The 27,549-nt window shown below is 44.2% G+C and overlaps 1 protein-coding gene across 1 annotated transcript in view; it reads right to left on the bottom strand.

The window, feature by feature from the left end:
- The window catches only part of lrmp (lymphoid-restricted membrane protein), a 238,493-nt gene that overhangs the window by 95,851 nt on the left and 115,093 nt on the right, over positions 1 to 27,549 (bottom strand). Inside the window, exon 20 of the mRNA XM_072471820.1 lies at positions 11,631 to 11,692. Coding sequence (XP_072327921.1) covers positions 11,631 to 11,692 — 62 coding nt within the window. The remainder of the gene's footprint in view (positions 1 to 11,630; positions 11,693 to 27,549) is intronic.

The following is a 27,549-nucleotide window of genomic DNA, read 5'->3' as shown; positions in this document are numbered from 1 at the left end:
TTTTGAACTAATTTTTGGTCATGAGGTGAGAGGACCACTTAAATTGATTAAGGAAAAATTGGTGGGTGAGAAATCGGAAATTTCACTATTGGATTACGTGTCAAATTTTAGGGAACGATTAAATAGTGCAGCTGAATTGGCCTGACAATATTTGAAAGTTGCACAAAATGTGTTGAAACGGGTAGCGGACAAGAAATCCAAAGTTCGTAGTTTTGCCAGTGGGGATAAAGTTTTAGTGTTGTTACCAGTGGTAGGGGAGCCTTTAAAAGCTAGGTTTTGTGGACCGTATCAAATTGAAAGGAAATTAAGTGAGGTAAATTATGTGGTAAAAACACCAGATAGAAGAAAGACTCACCGAGTGTGTCATGTGAATATGCTTAAAAGGTACTTTGAAAGGGAAGGAGCGAAAAAGGAGGTTTTAATGATTCTAACTCAAAGTAACAAACCAAATCCAGATGACTGTGAATTTGACACATCTCAAATTAAATTGGAAAATGAGGATGTTCTTAAAAATTGGGATGAATTATTGAGTTACCTTCCAGAGGAAAAACGAAATGCCCCGAAAGACTTATTGATATCACATGGGCAAGTTTGTAGAGATAAATTGGGAAGTACTAAAATGGCTATACATGTAGTAGATGTGGGAAATGCTGTTCCTATCAAACAACATCCACAAAGACTTAATCCTTTAAAATTGGCACAGGTTAATTGAGGTTGGTTGAACTCTATGATACATTTTGGGGTTCTGAAAACGCCTCTTCTGGCATTTTCCAATTATAGGAATTGCACGGACTCTACTACCTCCTAATGTGTTGTGGCATCACATTAGTCATTGACCCAATTTCAGATTCGGGCTGCAATTATTTATTTATTTTTTAATATAGAGTACCGAATATTTTTTTTCAATTAAGGGGTAATTTAGTGTTGCCAATCCACCTACCCTGCACATCTTTTGGGTTGTGGGGGTGAAACCCACGCAGACACGGGGAGAATGTGCGAACTCCACACGGACTGTGACCCAGGGTCGGGATCGAACTCGGGTCCTCTACGCCGTAGGAAATAGTGCTAACCACTACGCCACTGTGCCACCCTTGGACTTCAATTATAACTGCAATGTGAATGCAAAGTGAAAACACTTCGCAAACACTTCACTGACGCACATTAGGCACAATTCAGGTATAATGGTAAAATATTTTGGAAAGGAATATAAATTGATAATGAGGCAAGGAAGGATACCTCCCGAATGAGCCTCCCAGACAAGCGCAGTTTTAACAGCACTCAAGAAGGCCATTGAGGACAAAATAACACTGGATCAGCATTCCAATCATCACCTTAAACATCCCCGTTTCCTTCCACCACCAGCATACTGGCAGCAATGTGTATCATCTACAAGTCACTTCATGAACTCAGTGATCCTTTGACAGCACCTTCCAAATCCTCCGCTTTGACCACATAGAAGGACATGGGTAGCAAATGTATGGGAACACCTGCACCGCCTCCTCCAAGCCATACACCATCGTGATTTGGAACTGTATTACCTTTCCTTTACTGCTGCTGAGTTTAAAAACTTGTGCACCTGTCCCTAGCTGCACCCAGATGGGCTAAAGTGGCTCCAAGCAATGACTCACCCAAACTTTCTCAAGGCCAACTAGGGATGGAGCAAAAAAAAAAAAAAAAATGCTTACCTAGCCAGCGAAGCCCACATCCAATGAACAAATTTGAAAAAAAGTTGTGCATCTATTAACAACACACTTAATCACTACACAGTTTACCGCCTTAAAGTAAAGTCTTATCTTTAGTTTAAAAGGAAATGGTACAAATTCTATATTTTTTAATTCTTTCATGGAATATGGGCGTGGCTGGCTGTGCCAGCATTTGTTGCCTATTCCTAATTGCCCTTGAATGGAGTAGCATGCAGAGGGCAGTTAAGAGTCAACCACATTGCTGTTGGTCTGGAGTCTCATATAGGCCAGGCCGAGTGAGGGTGGCAGATTTCTTTCCCTAAAGAAGTTGTTGAACGAGGTAGATTTTTACAACAATCGACAAGGTTGGTTTCTTGGTCATTAGATTTGTAATTCCAGATTTTAAAAAATAATTAAATTTAAATTCCACCATGTGGCGTGGTGGGAGGTCCCCAGGACATTACCGTGGGTATCTGGATTACTAGCCCGTTGACAATATGCCATCAATGTAAGGCTTTTCGGCCTTACAATTATCCTTCCTTCTCCTGCTCAATGCAAATGCCAGAAATGCAAACTGTCAGATCCATTCACCTATTCAAGAGAAAGAAAGAACTTGAATTCATATAGCACCTTTCATACCTTAGGGCATCTCAAAGTGCGCTTCATTCATATACTTTTCAAATTTGGTCCCTTGTGATGTAAAAAACACAATAGCCAATTTGCACAAAGCAAGGTCACCAATCAGCAATGGGATAATGACCAGATCATCTGTTTGTTCAATGGTTGGTCATGGGATAAATGGTGGCCAGGCCACCAGGGAGAATGCTCACGTTCTTCATTAAGACAGTGCCACTGGATCTATAATTTCACCCGAGGGGGGAGATGGGGCCTCAGTTTAACATCTCATCTGAATGCTGGCACCTCAGACAGTGCCGAATTCCCTCAGTCCTGCACTGGTGTATCAGGCTGGAACCTGCATCTTACTCACCAAGGTGAGGTAAGAACTAGCAACTTTCAGACTCGGTGTGGGTGTGCTACCTACACGTCATGGTCGACATCTAAAGACAGAAGGACAGGTTGATATGAGAACACAAGAACATAACTAAGAGCGGAGTAGGCCATCTGTCCCCCAAACTGCTCCCCCATTCAATAAGATCATGGCTCCACTTACCCGCCCACTCCTCACAACCCTCAAATTTCTTTACTGTTCAAAAATCTATCTTTGCCTTAAAAACATTCAACAAGGTAGTCTCAACTGCTTCACTGGTCAGGACATTTCATGGATTTACAACCCTTTGGGTGAAGAAGTTCCTCATCAAGTCAGTCCTAAAATCTGCTCCCCCTTAATTTGAGGCTATGCCCCCTAGTTCCAGTGGAAACAACCTCCCTGCTTATATCTTATGTATTCCCTTCATAATTTTATACATTTCAATAAGATCGCCCCTTATTCTTCTAAATTCCAGTAAGTATAGTCCCAGTCTACTCAGTCTCTCCTCAAACGAATCCTCTCAACTCCAGAATCAACCTAGTGATTCTTCTCTGCACCCCCTCCAGTGCCAGTACATATCTGGAATTTAACACTTTGGTCAACTTGTCTTCTCCACTGGTGCTGGTGCGCTTCTGGTACATTTCTGGAATATCCCGCTTTCATTTCAGATTTCCAATCTTTGCTGTGTTTTCCCATTTAAAATGGTGCCAGAGTGTTGAGGTGGGAGAGGAAAGAGTTAAAAAAAGTCAACACTGAAAACAAGAGACACAAAAAGGGCTATTTTGTTTTAATTATACCAGCCAGAACCCAACAATAAGAACTTTGTATAACTTCATTGCATGTTGGCGATTGTTGCCCAGCCTGGATTTAGTGTATTTTAAAAGATAAGCACTCACGCATACCAGGAAGTATCAAGCAATTATTTATGTCGAACATTTCCTATATGAATGAGTTATCATTTCTGATTTGAATATGGAAAACCATTTTAACAAACAGCATACATTTCCTGTCTCCAATGTACAAACTCTACCATTGCTCTTTCACATGTCTTATGTGGCACACATCAGCTGCACTGGGGTAAGTACCCGCCAACATCAGGCTGGGCTCTGTGGGTAGCACTCTCACCCAAGTCAGAAGGTCACGGGTTCAAGACCTACTCCAGAAACCTGCGAGGACAAAAACTAAGCCATCACTCCAGTTCAGGCACAGAACAAGTGCCGCAATGTCAGGGGTGTTAATCTTGCCGAGGCTCCCATATGCCTTCAAAGATATGTGCACCCAATGACTACTTCGTTAGCTGCGTGGTACTATGGGTGCTGTAAACGATTTAAGGACACGTCATATAAACTTTCTCATTTACCTTCCTGGCTTTTCCTAAAACAGTAGAGTTAATATTTCTTCCCCACCACGGCTACTCCTGTTGAATTAAAAAAAACACACTGGATGTCCTCCAATGTCAATGAGAAAAGTCACAAATTAATATTTTTTTTAATAAACAATTTTATTGAGGTATTGTTGGCATTACAAACAACAACAGTATAAAAACAATGTACAAAGAAGAAGAAACAGTGAAATCACTGACTCCCATCCAGTCAAGACCAGCCTAATTGACCCCCTATTCTACACTACCCTAACCCCCACCCCCTGCTAATGATTAATTCTCCGCGAAGAAGTCGATGAATGGTTGCCACCTCCGGGCAAACCCCAACAGTGACCCTCTCAAGGCAAACTCAATCTTCTCTAGGCCGAGAAAGCTTGCCAGGTCTCCGACTTCAGGGGCTTGGAGTCCCTCCAAGCTAGCAGTATCCGTCTCCAGCTACCAGGGAAACAAAGGCCAGAACATCTGCCTCTTTCTCCTCCTGGATTCCCGAGTCTTCGGACCCAAAAATCGCCACCTCTGGACTCATTGCCACCCTTGTTTGCAAAACTCTGGACATGATGTCCGCAAACCCCAGCCAATATCACCGAAGGTTAGGACACGCCCAGAACATGTGAACATGGTACGCTGGTCTTCCCGCACATTTTGCACACCTGTACTCTACTCCAAAGAATCTACTCATCCGGGTCACTGCCATGTGGGCCCAGTGGACCACCTTGAATTGGATCAAGCTGAGCCTGGCGCATGTTGCAGTCGTGTTGACTCTGCTCAATGCGATTGCCCACAAGCCATCCTCCATCTCACCACCAAGCTCCTCCTCCCACTTATGCTTAAGCTCCTCGGTCTGCATCTCCACCGCTCCCATAAGTTCTTTGTAGATGTCCGAGACACTCCCCTCTCCCACCCATTCCCTAGACACTACCCTATCCTGGATCCCTCTTAGTGGCAGGAGTGGGAAGGATGACACCTGCCTGCGCAGAAAGTGCCACACCTGTAAATATCTAAATTCGTTCCCCCTTGCCAACCCAAACTTCTCCTCCAGCGCCCTCAAGCTAGGGAAGCTCCCCTAAGAACAGGTCCCCCATCCTCTCAATTCCCGCCCTTCGCCATACTCGAAATCCCGCATCCAAGCTCCCCAGGGCAAACCGGTGATTGTCACATATTGGGGACCAAACCGATGCTCCCACTGCTCCAACGTACCTCCTCCACTGACCCCAGATCCTCAAAGCCGCCACCACCACGGGGCTGGTGGAATACCTCGCCGGCGGGAACGGCAGAGGCGCCGTTATCAACGCCCCCAGACTGGTGCCCCTACATGAAGCTGCCTCCATCCGCTCCCAAACTGACCCTGCCCCCACCACCCACTTCCTTATCATGGTTATGTTAGCCGCCCAGTAATAATTACTGAAATTCGGTAGGGCAAGCCCCCCCCCCCCCCGATTCCGCTCGAGCATCAGCTTCTTCACTCGTGGGGACTTACCCGCCGATACAAAGCCCAGAATGATTTTGTTAACCCTCTGAAAAAGGACCGCGGGATGAAAATTGGGAGACACTGAAATACGAATACAAATCTCGGTAGGACCGTCATTTTCACCGTCTGCACTCTCCCAGCTAATGATAGTGGGAGCGCATCCCATCTCCGAAACTCACCCTTCAATTGTTAAACCAACCGGGACAAGTTCAACTTGTGTAACCGGCCCCAGTCGCGCGCCACTTGAATCCCCAAGTACCTGAAACTGTCCCTCACTAATCTAAACGGCAGCTACCTCAGTCGACTCTCCTGACCCCTCGCCTGGACTACAAACATCTCATTCTTTGTCATATTCAGTTTAGAACCCGAAAACCGGCCAAATTCCCCCAAAATCGCCATACTTTCACCCACCCCTGCCCCTGGATCTGATACGTACAAGAGCAGATCGTCCGCGTACAGCGAGACCATATGTTCCACCTCCCCCCCCAAACCAGCCCCTTGAAGCTCTCAGAGCAATTGCCAGCGGTTCTATAGCTAACGCAAACAGCAGTGGGGAGAGGGGACACCCCTGTCTTGTCCCCGGTACAGTCTAAAATAGTCTGAGGTTGTCCTAACACTAGCCTCCGGGGCCTGATACAACAGCCTGACCCAGTCGATAAAGCCCCTCCCGAACCCAAATAGTCCCAGCCCCTCCCTTAAATAGTCCCGGTCGAACGCCTTTTCCGTGTCCACTGCCACAACTACCTCAACCTCCCTACTCTCCGGGGGCATCATAATCACATTGAGCAGCCTTTTTATATTGGCCACCAACTGCCTGCCCTTGACAAACCCGGTTTGATCCTCCATAATCACATCCGGCACACAATCTTCAATCCTGGAGGCCAAAGTTTCGGCCAGCAACTTGTCGTCCACAACAAGCAGTGAGATTGGCCTATATGACCCGCACAGCTCCGGGTTCTTGTCCCGCTTCAATATCAATGAAATAGTGGCCTGGGACATCGTCGGGGGCAGCACCCCTCTACCTTTGCCTCATTGAAAACCTTGACCAGCAACGACCCTAAAGTCCCCAAGAACTTCTTATAGAATTCCACCGGATACCCGTCCAGCCCCAGAGCTTTACCCGACTGCATTGCCTTCAAGCCCTCAACTATTTATTCGGTCCTAATCGGGGCCCCCAGCCCATTTACCAGCTCCCTACCCACCCCTGGAAGGTCAGTCCGTCCAAAAAGCATCTCATCCCCTCAGGCCCTGTGGGGGATTCCGAACAATAGAGCCTACCGTAAAAGTCCCTGAACGCCCTGTTTAGCCCTGCCGAGTCCCCTACCAAATTCCCATCCCCATCAACCACCTTCTCTATTTCCCTGGCCGCCTCCCTCTTCCTAAGCTGCTGTGCCAGCATTCTGCTGACCTTCTCCCCATGTTCGTAAAACGCACCCCTCGCCTTTCTAAGCTGCTCCACTGCCTTACCTGTGGACAACACCCCAAACTCAGCCTGCAGCCTTTGTCGTTCCCTTAAAAATTCTACCGCGGGGGTCACCGCATACCTCCTGTCTATCTGTAAGATCTCCTTAACCAGTCGGTCCATTTCTGCCCTATCTGTCCTGTCCCTATGAGCCCGGATCGAAATTAGCTCCCCTCTCATCACTGCTTTCAGCGCCTCCCAGACCACTGCTGCTGAGACTTCCCCCGTGTCATTAACTTGCAGGTAGTTCTGCCTGCATTTCCTCAGCCTCTCGCACACTGCCTCGTCCGCCAACAAGCCCACGTCCAACCTCCATTGCGGGCGCTGGAAGCTCTCCTCATTAACCTGCAGTTCCACCCAGTGCGGGGCATGGTCCGAAATAGTGATGGCCGAGTACCCAGTGTCCACCACCCCCGCCAGTAAATCCCTGCTCAAAATGAAAAAAATCAATCCGGGAATAAACCTTATGCACACGCGAATAAAAAGAAAACTCCCTCCCCATCGGCTGCCTAAACCTCCACGGGTCAATCCCCCCCCCCCCCCCCCCCATCTGTTCCATGAACCCTATCAGTTCCTTTGCCATTGTTGGCACACTCCCCGTTTTTGAGTACGACCGGTGCAGGCCGGGGTGGGGATGACTGTATTAAAATCCCCTCCCATCACCAGCTTGTGCGAGTCCAGGTATCTTCCCCAGCACCCTCTTTATAAATACCACATCGTCCCAGTTCGGCGCATACACATTAACCATGACTACGTTCCTCCCCTCCAGCTACCGCTCACCATGACATAACGCCCCCCCCCGGTCCGAGACTATACTGCCCACCTGAAATTGCACCCACTTGATGATCAAAATCGCCACCCGTCTAGTCTTGGTGTCCAGCCCCGAATGAAAGACCTGACTGACCCAACCCTTCTTTAGCCTGACTTGATCCGCCACTTTCAGGTGTGGCTCCTGTAACATTACCACGTCCGCCTTCAGAGCCCTCAGATGCGCGAACTCACGTGCCCTCTTGACCGGCCCATTCAACCCTCTGACATTCCAGGTGATCAGCCTAGTTGGGGGGGCACCGTGTCTCCCCCCCCTCCGCCGATCAGCCATCCCCTTTCCTGGGCCCGCCTCCAGCCCTTGCGCCACGCCTCCATCGGTCCGCCTCCTGGCAGCCCCCACCCCCGACCTCCTCTCTGTCCCGAAACCGAAGTCCCTCCCTCGTCAGCAGAGTAACTCCCCCCCCACCCCCCCCCCCCCCTCCCCAGCAACACCACTTCGCAATCTAACCCCTGCCATACATTAATCATATGCACACTCCCCACTGTGCTTCCGTAGGCTAGCTCACCCAGCTAGCCTGGTGACCCTCGCCTCCAAGAAGTCTCCCACCTATTGTCCCCCCACTCTCCTCCCCGCCCATCAAAACCATTTTCCTCATCAAACCGACCCCAAACAATCGCCCAATTACCATAAGAGACAACCCAAAATGAAAAACCAACAAAGAACCCCTCCAATAGTGCAAATCAAAGTAATAAAAAGTAAAAGCCCCCACCAGCCACCTCCACCAAAACACTGAAAACCCATAGAAACTGAATAACTTTTACTTCACCATCTTCAACCAAACTCAAATACAGACGAGAAACGACAATCAAAACGTATAAACATCACTCAAAAAAGTTACAACTTAAAACAAAAAGTTCTCAGTTCAGCACCAGCCCTTTCTTCTTGGCAAAGTCCATCGCGTCTTCGGGCGACTCAAAATAATGGTGCTGGTCCTCGTGCGTAACCCAAAGACACGCCCGGTATAGAGGCCCAAATTTCACCTTCTTCTTGAACAGGATCGCCTTAACTTATAGAATTTACAGTGCAGAAGGAGGCCATTCAGCCCATCGAGTCTGCACCGGCTCTTGGAAAGAGCACCCTTCCCAACCGCACACCTCCACCCTATCCCCATTACCCAGTTACCTCACCCAACACTAAGGGCAATTTTGGACACGAAGGGCAATTTAGCATGGCCAGTCCACCTAACCTGCACATCTTTGGACTGTGGGAGGAAACCGGAGCACACACTGGGAGAACGTGCAGACTCCGCACAGACAGTGACCCAAGCCGGCAATTGAACCTGGGACCCTGGAGCTGTGAAGCAACAGTGCTAATCACTATGCTACCTTGCTGCCCTTCTTGATTTAAGTCTGCCTTCCTTCTGGCCACCTCCACACTCAGATCCTGATAAACCCGCAAAATGCTATTGTCCCATTTGCAGCTCCGCGTACGCTTGGCCCACTGGAGAACACACTCCCTGTCCAAAAACCTGTGGAACTGGACCACCATCGCCTTTGGGGGTCCCCCGGCCGTGGCTTCCTCGCCATCGCTCTGAACGCCCTATCCACCTCAAAAGCCCCCTCCCCAAGAAGCTTCTGAAATGTACTCGCCACAAACGCGGCAGCATCAGCCCCCTCAGGGAGACCAACAATTCTTAAGTTCTGCCGGCAAGCTCTATTCCACAAATTGATATTTGTTGTCTCTCTCGGTTCTCATCTTGTTGTTCTGTAAATGGGTCCCATTTTCTATCGTCATCTATTAGTTTGTCTCCACTCTGTCCATAAATCAGTCCTTTCTTCTCTCCGTTCTTGCAGACTTCCTCCCTTATTCCTCTGGAGCCATCAGACATTTGCAGATACCAATTTAGTTGTGAGTGTGGGGATGGGAAGAAACACAGACTGAGCTCGGGGGGGGGGGGGGGGGGGGGGCGGGGGGGGGGGTCAGGAGGAGCATGGAATCAATGGAGAAATATGCCCATCAAGCCCAGAATGAAAGGTTGTCTTGTTTGTACTCTGGCATTGCAGCAAGATAATTGAGAAGGATTAGAAGCTGCTGGCGTGGTCTCCGAAACTCTGGACAGACCCACACCACCCCCACCACCACCCTGGCATGTAAAGGGAGAGCATCTCGACAATGTACTATTTGATCAGACCCTCTGAAAAATGCTAATTGGAACACTGATTATACTGGGTTAACTTGACCGAACCTGGTAGTTGCCATTTTATTATTTTGAGCAATAGCAATACTTTTGATTGATGTCACAACTGGAGCAGCAGGTCTACAGAAGCTGCCTCTGAGAATGGAAACTGATTTTCCTCAATCCTCTGGAGCTGGTGAACAGGAAGCATGCGAGACTCAATAACAACAGAGGGAGGAAGCAAAACCCAGATAGATCACGTGAACGTATGAGGAGATAGAGTCAGAAATCGAGGGTGAGGCATTTTTCAGTCAATGAGCTAAGTAGTAGTGCAGGCTTGTCTAACTAACCTTTGTTATTTTATTCTCCGAATTAAATAATCCACATTCAATAATTGGTAATATTTGAAACATTTGTAATTGGGGTGAGTGCGAGATGGGCACAGTTGCAGGTCTTGGTGGGCATGGTGGATCAAAGCAATCAATCAGGGTGATACCATAATGGGAAGAAATTTCAATTTTCCTTTTACTCCAGGGAATCTTTAGATGTAGGCGCATGGTAGCACAGTGGTTAACACCGTTGCCTCACAGCACCAGGGACCCAGGTTCGATTCCCGGCTTGGGTCACTGCCTGTGCGGAGTCTGCACGTTCTCCCCGTGTCTGCGTGGGTTTCCTCCGGGTGCTCCAGTTTCCTTCCACAAGTCCCGAAAGACGTGCTTGTTAGGTGAATTGGGCATTCTTAATTCTCCCTCAGTATACATGAACAGGCATCGAAGTGTGACGACTAGACGATTTTCAATGCAGTGTTAATGTAAGCCTACTTGTGACACTAATAAAGATAATTATGGTTATAGAATTAGTCTGACCAGGTTCAGCCAACACGGACTTGGTCTGCCCAAGGAAAAGCCATCGTTGAAGCAGAGACCGAAAGCAAGAGATGGACCACTGTCTTGGTCACATGAAAAGGGATGGACACCTGTTTTGGGCAGGTGTTAAGGGTCCCTCTTGTTTCTTTATAGCCAAAAGCAGACACGCACTTCTGAAAATGCGCCAGTGCCTCTGGCATCTGTTTTGGGACCTGGCTACATGGTCCAATTTCCAGGCGAGTATCCATAATGGTTCAATGATCTGGTAACTGATTAGTCAAAAGAATAATGCCAGCAAAACAAAGTTAAGTCAAGTGTTCAACTCTATTTGAAACAGTCACACCTGACAAATGGGGTTGGTTTCATTTGTTCTATTTCTGATTGAATTAATTTTTCCACTAACAAAGTGTAATTTTGATGGAGACTGACGGGTGTTTGAAGTGCACATTCTTGATGACGGGTGTTTGAAGTGCACATTCTTGATGAGCAAGAGTGACTATCAGCGACTACTCAAACTGTACAATTCCAGGTCAAGTGCATACAAAATTAAACAGCAGTTGCAAGAACATTTTCTTCCTCCGCATTTAAAATTTTCAAAAAAGCATGATTGAAAATACGTTTGATATGGGTCTTGACATCCACAAAACTTTCAGACCCATGTTGGAACATCCCAATTGGGACCAAGAGTTTAGACTTTTTAAAATCACACCGCCAAACCCAAAGTAAAAGCCATGCACTGCAACAGAAGGTTTGCACTGCCGGCCCATCTTTTGGTGTTATGCACAGTTTGTACTTCCCATACTGTTCACACAAAAATGTACAAAGAATTGGACATTACCTGGGATTGCAATCCACACAATTTTTGCTGGAAGAGTTCCTCTCTCAGTGATTGAATGGTTGCTATGAAAAAGGCACAGGTACATATGATCACTATCGAAACAGAAACACACAGGCAACATTACAGGAACCACTTTCGACAGCCACCTTGGCCTAATGGTAGGGTAAAATTGAAGTACTTACAAGTCAGAATTAGAGTTTAAATACCCTCCAAAAATAAATCAATCCCTTTGATATCCATAAATACTCAGCTGTATTTAGATGTCAAATGTAAGCAGTTTCCGTCTTTATAATTGGGCATGTAGCTTGGGGAGGTCTGAGTGTTAATCTGACCTGCTGAACCTGGATTGCTTTTTTAAACTCCGTTTAGTGGAAGTCCGCTTGGCTCATTCCATTTTAATTAAAAACACTGTAATTGAATTATTTAATTATTTCTATGCTCCTTCCAAACTCCATCCACAAACTATTGTACATCATAGAGACTGAATTGCTCACAACATTCATGAGATAAAGCCCAGTGAGTGCTGCTTCAGGAAGTATAAAGTACCAACCCACACTTTTTGACCAAACTTTATCATATTTCCTGATTTGTGTAGAATGCATGGTCTGAAAAACTCCTTTATACGCTATTTTTCTATGTCAAAGTCACCACATAAATGCATTCTGTTTATGTGGTGACTACATCTGATCTATAATATCCCTTCATTTTTCAGCCAGGCCTAGTGTTCTGCATTGCAAAGGAAAAGGGCAGAGAACACGCCACGAGAATTGCATCACTTCCTTTAAAAAAAAAAATTTGTTCATGGGATACGGGTGTCGCCGGCTGGGTCAACATTTATTGCCCATCCCGGGAGGGCATTTAAGAGTGAACCACATTTCTGTGGGTCTGGAGTCACATGTAGGCCAGGCCAGATAAGGATGACAGGTTTCCTTTCCAAAAGAACATTAGTGAACTAGATGGGTTATTTCGCCAATCGACAATGGTTTCTTGGCCATCATTAGACTTTTAATTCCAGTTTTAAAAACAAAATCAAATTTCACCATCTGCCATGGTGGGATTTGAACCCAGTCCCCAGAGCATTAGCCTGGGTCTCTGGATTACCAGTCCAACAACAATACCATCACATTACTGCCTTCCCTCCAGCCGGGTATGTTACATCCTAGAAATTAGGGACTTTGAGGACATCCCTGTTGTATTGTGCTCTGTGCCTTGGAAGAACAGTCAATGACCTAAACCAACACCAGTCAAAGCAAAGAGTGCAGCAGTGTCAACAAGAGCTAATTTGGACGCACTCTTGCCTCAGAGGCAGAAGATTGAGAATTCAAGTGCCACTCCTGGATTGGAGCACAAAAATCCAGGTTGACACTGCAGTGCAGTATGGAGGGAATGCTGCACTGTTGGAGGTGCTACTCTTCTGGTGAGATGTATAATTGACACTCCGTCTGCCCTCGCCAGTGGGTGCAAAGCATTATTTATTTGAAGGGAGGAGAGTTCCCCCTGGTGATCCCTCAATCGACATCACTGACAACAGATTATCTGGGGTGAGATTCTCCACTGTGAGTCCGCCTCGCTACCGCTCTCAGCGAGGACGGAGAATTTGACACTCAGCCAAATATCCATTCACTGCAGCAGGAACGGAAAATCCCACCGGCACGAAGGAACGGGGAACCCCGCTAGTGTGAAGGAACGGAGAAACAAAGTCCTGTATTGCCAGTTATGGTGCTTGCTCCGTGCAAATCAGCTGTAGTTTTTCCTACATTACTACAGTGATTACACGTCAAAAAGTTATTTCTTGGCTTAAAATTCTTCAGAACATTGTGGGACCATGAAATATGATCATGTAAATGCACCGTTGAGTCATGTCAAGAGTAGGATAGGTTGTGTTTGTTAGCAGTTTTATAGGAGGGATGGTCCTTTATGACCACCAGCATGGATTTCAAACCAGAGAAAGGGTTTCAACATTTTTGTGAGAGGGCTGTTTGAAAAAGAGAAAACAAAATGTAATCTGAAAAATCAGGGCATGGATCAGTTGGAATGTAAGAAGCTAGGAGCGTAAAAGCGATTTCCTGACTTTCCTCATTCAATGCCAGCATTCTGCCATTGTAAACGAATGCACAAAATAATGGCACTCCGATGAGATCATGGCTATAAAATCTGGATTATAAAATGAGATTTGTACAACGCACTGGTTTCCAAGAACATTTTTTATTGAGTGACAATATAAAAAAAGCGTTGGCTTAAATTCCTCAGACACAGGAGCCAAGGGTTTTTATTTTCCCTGTTAGATGGAAATAGTCTGGTTGACTTTTCAGATTGCTTGGAAACAATACATGCTGAACTTTTTAAAACCGTGGGTGGACTTCATGTGCCAGATTTGAGAGTTAACAAAGTCAACATTGCAAAATTCTGAGGTAGAATAAACCACATTCTAAGAATTGGTACTGAAAAAGGATTTAAACTGAAATTTCCAGAGAGAAGATGAGAAAAGAAAAATCAAATTACTCATTTTGAGACTGTTGAGTATGACGGCACAAGCTTGCACGTTTATTTTTTTTTCCACCTTGAACTGATAACCGTCTGTTTTGGAACTAGTTCTGATGACACAATGCCTGTTGCAGAGGATTATGCAGATAACCGGCTCTAATTATACTAATGTTCCCAAAATACATAGTCAGGAAACACCAAAAGCCCACTCCGATTAAGTCAAAAGTGCCAATTCTGAACAAATTCTCAGAGACCTTGGAGTTGGTCACACATCCACTTCCCGTCTCACCATGAGGTATTGTACTGCCGCTTCCAATGTAAAGCTTCCCAAACATTACCCGTCAAAAGTTAAAATTTCCAACCTTTTGATTCTTGTTGAGAGAAATAGGGACACAGCAGGTGACCAGAGCCTCATGTTGCAGGGTTCTCTAGCTTATTTGTTTTCAATGTATGAGAGCATTTTTAAGCCCTCTCATCCCAGTTACGCTGACTATCAAGTGGCTTGCTAGTCATCAAGTTACTGCTACATTGAATGGGTAAGCCAAACAGTGACAGGAGGCGGCTATTAAGCCCCTCAGGGCTGATAACACTCATTCACTAGGTCACTAGGTCATGGCTGATTTTTATCTTAATTTCCAATTCCAGCAAGTGGCTAAGCCTCCTTCGACAGCACCTCCTAACCCCAAAACCTCTACCACCTTGAATCAGAAGGACAACAGACACATAGGAACATCACAACGCCTGCAAGTTCCCCTCCAAGTCACACATCACCCTGACTTGGAAATATATCACTGTTCCTTCACTGTTGCTGGGTCAAAATATTTTTCTCGTGGCACTGCGGATGTACTGACACTACATGGACAGCAGCGACAGCTCACAATCACCTTAAGGGCAATTAGGGATGGGCAATAAATGCTAGGGAGGAAGTCTTGCTGCACAGTGGGAAGCCTCCTTGCCTCTCAGCAAGGAGCTCCGGGTTAGAGCCCCACCTCAGGACTTGATGGCCAAGAACAGTGGCCAAACAGGTTGTGTTACAACCTGCAAAATGTTCCAAACATGCCAATTAACAGCACGAGACACTCCTCGTCAACCATGCTTGACGTGGAGTGGTGCCCCCCTAGCTATACACTTCTGGTGACAGAAGAGTAACCTGTTCCAGGAGTTATCAGGCATGGAAACAGACAAAAATCTGCCTTAGTACACAACTAGGTGTGGAAATGGAATTGGAATAAATGCCCACATCCAAGGAAATCAAATACCCACTAGTTCTGAAACCCTCAAATATCCTTACAAAAATCTATTAAATTCAGTTGTGAAATTTACAACTGACCCTGACGAGCTTGTGGGAGTTCAATATTTTCACTTCACTATGAAGAAATACTTTTGACATCATCCTCGAAAGCATTCGCTCTAATTTTGAGGTTATGTCCCTGTGATGTGGACTCTGCCGCCAGAGATTGCATGGGGCGTGCTCCAGGATTACCCTCCACTACAAAGGCAGAAGCTGAGTTCTATGGAGAATTTGACACTGCCATCAGTAGGATGCCTGTGTCAGAATATCTTTACCGACTAGGAGTTTCCAATGCAAGATTAGACTTGGATCATGAGGTTTCGTTCTCCTGCCTTGAATGTTATGGCTTGGGAAAGATTAATGAAAATAAGACAGATGACTTAAGATTTGCTGCTAACGCCTATTTTCAGAACCAACTATGCCAAAAGATGTCCTGGAGACAGCCAGGATCAGGGCGCTGCTACCAGCTGGATCAAAGAGTAATATTGATCAGCGTATCATAATATGGTATCTTTAATATGGCATCTCACTGTTGTGGTGTCTCATTGATGACATCTTGAGGCTTGTTAGGTTTCATGAATTTTTATTGGTGACCTTTAACTATTTATAGTTAAAGGGATGGTCATTCATGGTGCCGCTCCATCATGCAGGCTAGAGTTCGGTTTATAAATTGTTCTGAGTCTCTTACCATGTGACTGTATACACCATGGTGTCGGAGTCGAAGGATCGATCCCACCTCTCGGAAACACCTACCAAGTGTACAATCGAAGACGCGACTCTAGGATCGAGCTCATCAGCCACTTAAGAACCCACAGAACCCATGACCAATAACACAAGGTTTCTTAGGTGGACAATCATACTCGTGTGATTGCTGAAGGTGGTTGCTGTGTGGATATACTATTCTTCCGACACACATTAATTCTTGCTCTGCTGAGCACCTTTACATTGCAATGGCATGCAGGCACATATCATAACAGTGCTTTAAAATTCCTGTAAAGCATGTGACATTGTGATAGAGATGGGCTGGAGGAGTTGCGCAGGATCTTTTCATAGAATCATCGAATGTACAGTGCAGAAGGAGGCCATTCGGTCCATTGAGTCCGCACTGGCCCTTGAAAGAGCACCCCACCCAAGCCCACACTTCCAATCCGTCCTCATAACCCAGTAACCCCACCTAACCTTCTTGGACACCAAGGGCAATTTAGCATGGCCAATCCACCTAACCTGCACATCTTTGGACTGGGAGAGGAAACCGGAGCACCTGGAGGAAACCCACGCAGGCACAGGGAAGCGTGCAGACTCCGCACAGACAGTGTCCCAAGCCAGGAATCGAACCTGGGACCCTGGAGCTGTGAAGCAACTGTGCTAACCACTGTGCTGCCGTGCTTTTTAATTTATCTGGGTACTTGCTCAGAAAGCAGGACGCTTAGTTATAGTTTGATGGAGTCTGCATACCACCGAGTTCCAAGAGCTAAAGCGAATGAAATTTATGTTGTCAAGCTTGTATTTATGAGTTAAAATGCAGTCAGAAGATTTTTCTAGTTGGAAGCTAGAGGACAAAATTTATAGTGGTCCTCACTGTGGCAGAAAGCAGTCGGCAGATGTAGCTTGGAAGCTCCGAGAAGGCAGTTGGCTATCTGCTGGTAACAAGAACAAGAACTGGAGGCATCAACAGTAAAGAAAGATTGGAGGGTTGTATTAACCAAAAGGTTAATAGAGGGATTCCCATAAAATCTTGGAGAGCAACTATTCGAATCTGGAGGGCTGTGGGTTTTGAGTTGGTCCCTACAGAGATTAATGAACCTTCAAGGTTGAAGTACAAGAAAATTATTGGGGGAAGTAAGATAGTTTATAGCATAAGTAATTGTAAACTTTGCTATAAAGTTAAGTTAATAGTACTTGCTTTGATTTTTGTTGAAGAACATTAAATCCTACGGCATAATTCGATCTGTTAATCATGGGATATTCAGATTTTTCTTTAAACATTGATGGTTCCTCAAATCGTAATAATTCCTAGATTATAAATTAACTTTAAAATTCAACTGCACAGTGCAGAACTAGAATGACTTGTAGGTAAGGGTTGTCAACTCTCCAGTAATTGAAAATTAATCTCTAACATGCTGCTGGAAACACCACCTGGGAGAAAAATCACAGGCATTAATAGAAAGTGAAAAGAGAAAAGGCTGCTTGGTTAACAGTTAAAATTAAAATGGACCCTCATTAAACAAACAAAAAAAAAAAGTATAGTCACTTCTCATTTAGTGTGGGGAGCGTGGTGGATGGACGAATAATAAGTGTGGGGTGTGTCGACATGTGATGAAGCCTCCAAAAATAGACCTAACTTGTAGTTGGCAACCCTGCTTCTAAACCCAAGTTGGATAAAAATGACAGGCCTTCCTTCACTAAAAGAAAAGGACACAAATCAACCTCCTGCGTTTAAAACTCTGATGCTTCCATGCTCATCACTCCTTCCAACCCCACTCAAATTTCCCAACTTTACAACTTGAAAACAACAATAAAGAGCCTTTCGAGCCAACTTTACCACTATGATCATGGCCATGAGAACAATTAAACTCATGACTTCTAGGTCACTATCCGAGGATCATAACCACAACACTACCAAACCCAATAACATACCACAACAACGCCACACCCAATGCCGAATTACTCAAAAGATGTACGTGAGTCAGAGTCATTGTAGGGATGGAGGAAAGAGCAATGTATTGCCTAGGCAATGTTCCAGTAGGCAGGTCAAATGCAAAGGGTCGGTGCAGGTTATTTAATGGCAGAAGGTGTCAAGAAGGATTAATTATGCCGTGGATTTGTGTAACCTTTAGCTAGCCATCTCCTGCAACCTTCAAAGTTGCCAGCTCATGTAATTTATTGCAATGATGTGCCGTATAAATAGATTCAATCATCCAGCGGGGTCACAAGCTCTAGTGGGTGGGTTTGGTAGGGATATGGCAGGGTGGTGGGGCAGACGGGGTAGTTACAAACATGATCACAGCAGGTGGGTTAAGGGTTGCCTGCTCATGTGTAGAGTTTTGACTGAAAGTGGACCTTCAGTAGAGAGTGAGCATTGGATCAATTCTTGACTGGAGCAGAAATCACATTCTATAAAAAGGTCGGTGCAATATCAAGCAACACACAAAAGGTCAATTTGGTCTTCCTGGAATTGATCCAATCATCAAAAGAGGTCAAATAGGAATTGTCCCTAATTCTGCCTCTCCCACAATCTTAATTACATGGCTGTTGCTTGACAGAATATAGAACAGACCGCTTGATAAAGGCCAGTGTTGATTCTCTATGAAAGCCTCTTCCCCATTCTATATTTCATTCATTTGATCAACATATTCTGCTAGTCCTTGCTAGTGTTTTATCCAACTTAAAAGGGATCTATGCAATTTACCGCAACTGCGCCATAAAAAATAATCTTTATTGTCACAAGTAGGCTTACATTAACAAGGCAATGAAGTTACTGTGAAAAGCCCCTAGTCGCCACATTCCAGCGCCTGTTCAGGTACACGGAGGGAGAATTCAGAATTCTCAGCGGGTACGGGAATTGAACCCGCGCTGCTGGCCTTGTTCTGCATCACAAACCAGCTGTCTAGCCCACTGAGCTAACCAGCCCCTATCAATGTGTTAAGTTGCACATTCTCACTGCTCTCCTGAATTCTTCATTGGATCCATTAGTGATTACTTTATATTTATGGTGCCTGGTTTTCAACTCACTCTTTAGTGGAAGGCTGCCTTTACTGCCAATGGCGTGGATGCACATTGTATGTGTGACTGCTGTATTTATAGGAGGCAATGTACAGCAGGTTGCATGCATGGTTATTATCACTGATCCTGGAATTGCAGTTTTCTTAATCTCATTTATTTTCCTTAACATTCTTCTTGCCTCTTCAGTCCCCTGTAATTTTGGAAAGGCACCGTTCTTACAATAAATTATCTGGTCATTGTTATATTACGATGTTGTAATATATATATTACTCTTTTTGTCTAGCCGAGTTGAAATATAGCCATAGTCTTCCAATGATGATAAAGTAAATTAACGAGTAATATAAAATAATCTTGAGTTCTTTTTACCTAATACTAAACTAGTAAACAAACAAATAACTGTAGATCAAATAATTGAGTAAGAAAAAGATAAATTACTGATATCTATTAATTTTTCTCTCTAGCTCTGTACTCTCTGCACTCCAGTACCCTCTCGGAAAGAGCGGGGAAACATTTATATAGGTCCTGATAGTGTGGCCACCTAGTGTTCAGTTGCCTGTACTAGCTTAACATAGTCTGATCATGTATTACTACATACAGAGATCATTACATCCCCCCCTTTTTTTTTTTATAGCATTTTCTTGTGTATACATAAGAACATTTACATGAGAAATGCAATGGTTTACACAGTACAGCAAACACTAGAATTATGATAAAGTTCAGAGATTAAGTCGATTTGGCTTTCTTCTCCTTCTTAATTTCAACAGTGAGGAAGAAGTTTTAATGTTCTTGCTCAGTGATGAAGTAGAATGCTGTTGCGCAACATTTCTTAAAACAGATTGGAAAAACTGGTGTGTGAACCTTAACTTGAAGATGATCACGACAATTTCTTCTGACTACCACATCATCTGATGTTTTTACCAGATATGATCTAGGTGAAACCTGTCTGAGAACTAGAGCAGGATCGGACCAACCTCCTTCAGGAGGTCTGATGCGAACATTATCATCTACTTCAAGAGGTCTCAGATTCTCGGCATGTTGATCATAGTACTGTTTCTGATGTTGATGATGCAGTTTTTTCACAACATCATATTGATCAGGATCAGGAATATGTAGCTGAGGTAGTGTTGTTCTGATGTTCCTATTAAACAACATCTGCACTGGAGATAATCCTGTGGTCAGAGGTGATGATCTGTAAGTTAACAAGGCAAAGTAGAAGTCAGATTGTGAGTCTCTGGCTTTACTTAATAACTGCTTAATTATATGAACGCCTTTCCCAACCTTTCCGTTAGATTGTTGGAAAGGAAGGCTTGGTGATATGTCTGAAATTGTACGTCGTGGCAAATTCAGTCCATTCCCAACTGTTAAAATACGGACCATTATCAGACATTATGGTTTGAGGTATACCATGTCTAGCAAAGATGCCTTTGCATGCCTTAATAACAGTTGTGGATGTGAGATCATTCAATTTCATGACTTCTGCAAAATTTGAATAATAGTCAATGACTAAAATGTAATCTCTGCCATATGAATGAAAGAGGTCGATACCTACTTTCACCCATGGTGATAATGGGATGTCATGTTGCTGCAATTTTCCCTTGCGCTGTTGACTTTGGTGTTTCTGGCAGGTGGAACAGGACGTAATCATGTTTGTGATGTCTTTGATTAATACCTGGCCAATAAATCAATTGCCTGGCTCTTGAGTTTACATTTCTCTATGCCTAGATGACTTTTGTCAAGTCTAGAAAGCATTTCTGACTTCATACTCTCTGGAATGACGATTCTGTCATGTCGCAGTAGAATACCATCTAATATAATCAGTTCAGAGTGTATACTCTGGTATTGTGGACAGTGTCCTTTTGGCCATCCATTCTGCAAGTGATGAATTACTCTGGTCAAAGTGGCATCCTTCTGTGTCTCCTCACATATTTGTTGAAGTTTGTGATCGGAAGCAGGAAGTAATTCTTTAAACAATTGTAGATGAGCATCAATGTCATTGATTATTCTGTTGGTGTGATCTCTGTGTCAATTGATCTGGACAGAGTGTCAGCTATGATTAACTCTTTACCTGCAGTGTAGATAAGGTTAAAATCATATCTACAGTTTCATCATAAGTCATTGTAGTCTAGGTGTCATATCATTAAGATTCTTATCAATAATGTTGACAAGTGGACGATGGTCTGTTTCCACAGTAAATCTTGGTAAGCCGTACACAGTCATGAAATTTGGTAATTCCAGTAACAAGTCCAAGACAGCGCCGGAATGTGGCGACTAGGGGCTTTTCACAGTAACTTCATTTGAAGCCTACTTGTGACAATAAGCAATTTTCATTTAATTTCAAGACACTCTTTCTCGATCTGAGCATACCTACACTCAGTTGAGGTCATTGACCTCGAGGCGTAGGCTACGGAAACCCAGTTGTTGTGGTGGACATCCTGTTGTAGCAAAACGGCACCAATACCATTCTGACTGGCATCAATCAAAATTTTAGTGGGTTTAGTCGGGTCAAAAAATGTCAAGCTTGGAGCCTGGATCAGCTGTTGTTTCAGATCAAACCATTCTTCATTGTGACGCTGAGTCCATTCAAAAATCAGTGTTTTCTTGTAACGCAGTAGTTCTGGTGGTAAGATTTAATATGAATTTCCCCAAGATATTCACAAATCCTAGAAAACAGCCTTCTTATCTTTCGGTTGCTGCATTGTTTGCATGGCTCCAATTTTGTCATCGTCAGGTGTGATACCATGAGCTGATATGTTGTCACCAAGAAATCTTAAGAGCTGAGGTGGCAAACATGCACTACGATTGGTTGAGTTTTAAACCATGCTTGTGCATCCTTTCAAAGACTTTTCGGAGTCGAATCCTGTGTTCTGCTGTCGTAGACCAGATGATTTTGTCATCGACATAAACACGAACACCTTCAATGCTCTCCGTCATTTGCTCCATTATACGATGAAATATTTCTGATGCAGAAATAATACCAAAGGGAATTCTATTGATGCATCTAATTTAGTGAATATTTTGGCATTGGCCATTTCTGAGGTGATTTCCTCTCTTTTAGGTATTGGGTAATGCTCTCGGCGAATATTTTGTTGAGATCTTTAGGATCCATACATATCCTTATGTCACCAATGGTTTTTTAAACACAGACTCGGGAACTCACTCAATCCGTTGGTTGCGTCACCTTTGATATAATCCCTTGAGTTTGCAGTCGAGAGTTCAGCTTTCAGTCATTCTCCGAGAGGTGCTGGTACTCTTCTCGGCGGATGTATAACTGGTTTGGCATCTTTTTTCAGAAGAATTTTATATTGATGTGGCAGTGCCCATGCCATGAAAAACATCATGGTACTCTTTCAATAATTTCTGGATGTCATCTTGTATTGCAGATGTCTCCGAAGTATTCAGCAAGATCCTCTGAATTAGCTACAAATCTTTACATGCCTGAGCATCCAATAATGAAGATCGGTGATCATCCACTATTTCAAGCCTAAACTTTTCGTGAATGTCCCTGTTGCTGGCATTGAAATAACACGAGTCATGCAAAATAATTTGATTGCCATTGTAATCTTTCAATGAGCATTCTGCAGGAACTATGTCGTAGTCACCTGTTATAGTAGACAAGTCTTTGGAATTGTGAAGTTTTGCTGAAGCGCCTGTATCCAATTTGAAATTTATAGGACAATTGTTGATACATATTGTAGTCATCCATTCATTGCTAATGATGTTGACTTGTTGATTTTTTTGTTGCTTGAAGAGTTTTCTTAGTTGCGTGTAGAGCTTCCTTAGTTGCTTGAAGATCTGTCTTTGTTGCTTGAAGATCTGTCTCCGTTGATGCATCAATCACTCCGACAAAGGTGGTAATTTCCATAGAGGAATTTCATCTTGGGAAAAATCTTGTGGTGAATTGACTTTTTCATCTCTTTCAACTGCTCTCACGTTGTAATTTTTCTTTTGTGTAGGAGGGAGATATTTTGCCGAAGACTGGCATTGAGAAGCATAATGATTCAGCTTGGAACATCTCAAACAGTGTTTTCAAAAAGCTGGGCAGTTTCCCTTTCAATGGGCTTTGCCACATCTGTGACACATCATCACACTGTCGCCTTGACGCATCATTGACGTTTGCACACACGCAGACCTCTTTTGCGGCGTCTCATATTTCTGTGCGAAGTGCGTTATTTCTTGAGTTGGAAAATGCGTGTGCACGATAGCTGCTGTCTCAAACATGCTTATGTGCTGCCTGCGACACCATTTTTATTTTCTCAGCCTTGGGGGGGACTTTTGCGCCTTTTTCTTTTGAATAAAACTAAGTATTGACTTTTATTTGTTTGCTGGAGATGCATTTTTCAATTGCAATTTTCAATGTAAGATCTTTTTGAAGTAATCAGGCTTCTCTTAAAGATTCATCTGTTATCCCATAAACGATTTGCAGATCAGCATAATTACATGTCTGAGCTCGGAGTTTTAGATCACTTATAAAGTTGTTAACAGATTCTCCAACTTTTTGCACTCGTTTATGAAATCATAATCGCTCTAAAATTTCATTGTTTGCATTCTGCAGTGATCATCGAATTTAGCGATTATATGTTCAAATTTGGTTCTATCTTCACCCGCACCAAAAATAAATGAGTTCTAAATTTCAATTGCCTGCTGTCCTGCTAGGGACAGAAGCAAAGTGATTTGTCTAGCCTCTGAAGCAGTATTCAGATCACTAGCTTCCAGATAAAGTTGGAATAACAGTCTCCAATTAAGATTAAGGTTACCAGTTGTCTTCAGATGTCAGGGAGCCTGCACTTGATCTGGGAACCTGCACTTGATCCATCGAAAATCGATCCGTAGTCGAGGATTGTTTCTGTGATGACTTCACCAGTCGAATAGTCGGAATAGGAACTTTATCTTCTTTGTTTGAATTTACTTACTAATCCTTCTTAAAGCTTTTTAAACCTGGTACCATGTTATTATTACAATGTTGTAATATATATATTTCTCTTTTCGTCTAGCCGAGTTGTTGAAATATAGCCGTAGTCTTCCAGTTATGATAAAGTAATTTAATGAGTAATATAAAATAATCTTGAGTAATATAAAATAATCTTGAGTTCTTTTTACTTAATACTAAACTAGTAAACAAACAAATAACTTTAGATCAAACTATTAAGTAAGATAAAGATAATTACTGATATCTATTAACTTCTTCTCTCTAACTCTGTACTCTCTGCACTCTAGATACAGACTTCTCTAGGAAAGAGCAGGAAAACATTTATATTGGTCCTGATAGTGTGGCTATCTAATGCTCAGTTGACTGTACTAGCTTAACATAGTCTCTGTTCATGTATTACTACATACAAAGATCATTACAGCCATGGTAGCATATCGCAGTGATGTGGAAGAGATGGTGTGCAATGAAGCCTGCATTCCATCATTTGTTTGCCCTGTTGGCACTGTGCTGGGAGAAACAAGCCCCAAAGCAACAAACCGATTTAGTCATCACCAGGTGGATTAGAACCCTACTCCACCGCCCCCCATCCACACCCCACCCAATCCAATCCCCAAGGGAGGCCGTGCCCAACTTCCCACTTGCCAAGGACTCTAACTGGGTGAATGGCTTCCAACCAGTATCATCTCCTGCAAGTGACAACATTGGATTCTGCGCATGCACAGACCAGTATCGGTGGCCATCTTGCATGCTAGGACTTAATCTCAGGTGCAGGCATCTCTTTGTCCATCCTATCAAACCCTTTCAAAACCTTAAGTATCTGTGTCAGGCCACCCACAAACTTCTTTTTCCTAGAGAAAAGGGGCCTTATTCTAAAACAAAATACACTTTGTAAACACTGTTTCCACCTTTTTTAGTGTCTCTATATCTGTTTTCCTGGTGCTCCTCCTATACTGTAATTTTGGCAGGAAATGTGAGCCACTAAGCCCTTCGGAGGTGGTCTCCCATTCTATTCGATCAGCATTGATCCATACTTCAACTACAGTTTTTTTTCCATTTATTTGTTCATGGGATGTGGGCATCACTTTGCCCATCCCCAAATTCCCTGGAGAAGCTGGTGGTGGTGGCCAAGCCTCTTGATGACCGATAGAGGCACACCTTGCATTCCGTTAGGAAGGGAGTTCAGGATTTTGACCCTCTCTCGTACCATATCCCTCAACTCCCTTACCTCCCAAAAACCTATTGGGCTCAGTTCACAGAATTCTATTTGTTCCAGCATTCACAGTCGATTGACATTCCTTATTTCCACTCATCTGAATGGCCAACGCCTCATTCCAGATTCCAGCACTGGTAACAGCTTCTCCGTGCTCCACTTATCAAATCACTTTAAACACCTCTAATAGATTGTCTTCAGACTTCAACCTTCCGAATTCAAGTTTACATAACCGCATAATACAACCCTTGAACCTCTGGGGCTGCCGAATCACGCTTCAGACATGATAGTGTGTGTTAAGCTTGATGGATCTGATGGGTTTATTTTCTGCCCACCATTGTAATGTACGTCAATTTGGCAGAATGGAGGCAGATTGGTCTACTGATGTCAAGAGGAGAACTTGCGTTCCATAGCACCATCTATGTCCTCATGCTATTAAAAGATAGACTGGGGTGGACCTGACAAAAGAAGAGGGCCGAGTTCAACATAGCAAAATCAGTACTCTTACAAAAGTGGGGTGCGATTTGGGATGCTATTCCCGGCAAGACTCTGGGTAATATTCAAGGGAAAGGAAATGTATTTTAACACCCCAGCGGAGGCTGACAAGTTGGTTAAATCAAAAAAATTGGGGGAGGAATAACTGCAACAACAATGAAAGCTGCGAAGTCGGAAAAAAGAATCAGAACAAATAGCGGAGGACAGACCATAAACAGACAATAATATCACAAACTGTATGCATATTCTTTCTGTTTTACGTGGGACTATGCTGCCTCCTTTTCGGGCTCGTCTCTTCTCTCAATGTGATGAGGGGGAGCAGAGCAAGGGGAGCGAGAGTGAGAAAAGCAGACAAGAGGGCGAGATAAGGGCTGGAAGGAGAAGGGTAAAGCAGGGCCAGGGCCAGACAAGTACGGGGGGACGGGGGGGGGGGGGGACGGGACGGACCATTCTAGCAAGAGCAGCCAACACGGGAGGGCAGAAAGAAAGGAGGGCCGCAGCCCTCCTCTCAGTGTGGTGAAACAGTTCCTAGAAGGACTAGAACTACAAGTTGTGGGGAAAGGCAGAAGGAGGAGCTGGAAGCACCAATAGATCTGGGAGAAATCATGGAGAGCATTGGCTCCATGCAGGCGGGGAAGGCACCAGGACCCGACAGGTTACCGGCGGACTTCACCAAAATGTTTGCACCATTCCTGGCCCCAGACCTAAGGGACATGTTCGCGGATTCACTGGCAAGGGGTACTCTGCCCCCCTCACACAAGCATAGGCCACAATTTCATGGGCTTTGTCAAGGGTAGGCAACTCACAGTGAACATCAGGCGGCTGCTGAACGTAATAATGACAACCACCCCCCCAACCTCTCTGAATTTGTCCACCTGGAGGGGGGGAGGGGGGGGGGGGGGGAGAGAGAAACAGAAGGAAGGTGGAGAAACTACAAAAAGAGGAGAAGAGGAGGGGGTAACAACCACCTGCCCCACAGAAAATAAAAGCACAGCTGAAGCCAAGGGGGGTATGCGAGGGAGGGGGGCGGGACCATAGACTGACCCAGAGGGCGGCGAACTGGATATAGGACCAATCAAAAGAAAGACAAAATAAACCTTTCTGTACAATAAAGACAATAAAGTAAATTAACGCGGGTAAGAAAAATGTGATGTATATGTATACACAACCGTTTATAAATATGAGAAATGCCAATAAAAGGATTTTTTTTTTTTTAAAAAAGAAAGGACTAATCAGCTTTGAAAATGTTGGCCAGGATACTGGCGGGAAAATGTTGGCCAGGATACTGGCGGGAAGTTCCCTGATCTTACAAGTATCAACGATGTAAGTGACAGCCTGTTGGTTACATTTATTGAGGAGTCAAGGCACTGGAATAGGAGGAGGCCATTCAGCCCCTCTGGCCTGTTCCCCTTCTCAATTGGACCATGGCCGATTTGTACCTTCGGCTTGGATCCATAACCCTAAGTATGCTTACTTCACAAAATCCTTTCAATCTCAATTTTGAAATATCTAAGTAGCCTCCAACCGCAAGAGCGGTTTCTGGAGTTTCATCTTTCCAGAGGCCTCCAGAAAGTGCTTCCTAATTTACTCCCTGAGGAGACTAGCTCTAATTGTAATGTCATGCTTCAGTGTTCCAGCACTAGAAAAAATGGGTACTTTTGGCAGGAAAATTCTCCTCAAGGGTCCTGACAAATATTTATTCCTCAACCAACATTACAAAAAACAGATTATCTGGTCATTATCATATTGCTGTTTATGGGAGCTGGCGTGTGAAAATTGGCCATGGTGT

Source organism: Scyliorhinus torazame, chromosome 13 (genome assembly GCF_047496885.1).
Source record: "Scyliorhinus torazame isolate Kashiwa2021f chromosome 13, sScyTor2.1, whole genome shotgun sequence".
Taxonomy (NCBI): Eukaryota; Metazoa; Chordata; class Chondrichthyes; order Carcharhiniformes; family Scyliorhinidae; genus Scyliorhinus; species Scyliorhinus torazame.
Note: the sequence above shows the minus strand (reverse complement) of the source record. Positions and strands in the feature narration are given on the sequence as shown.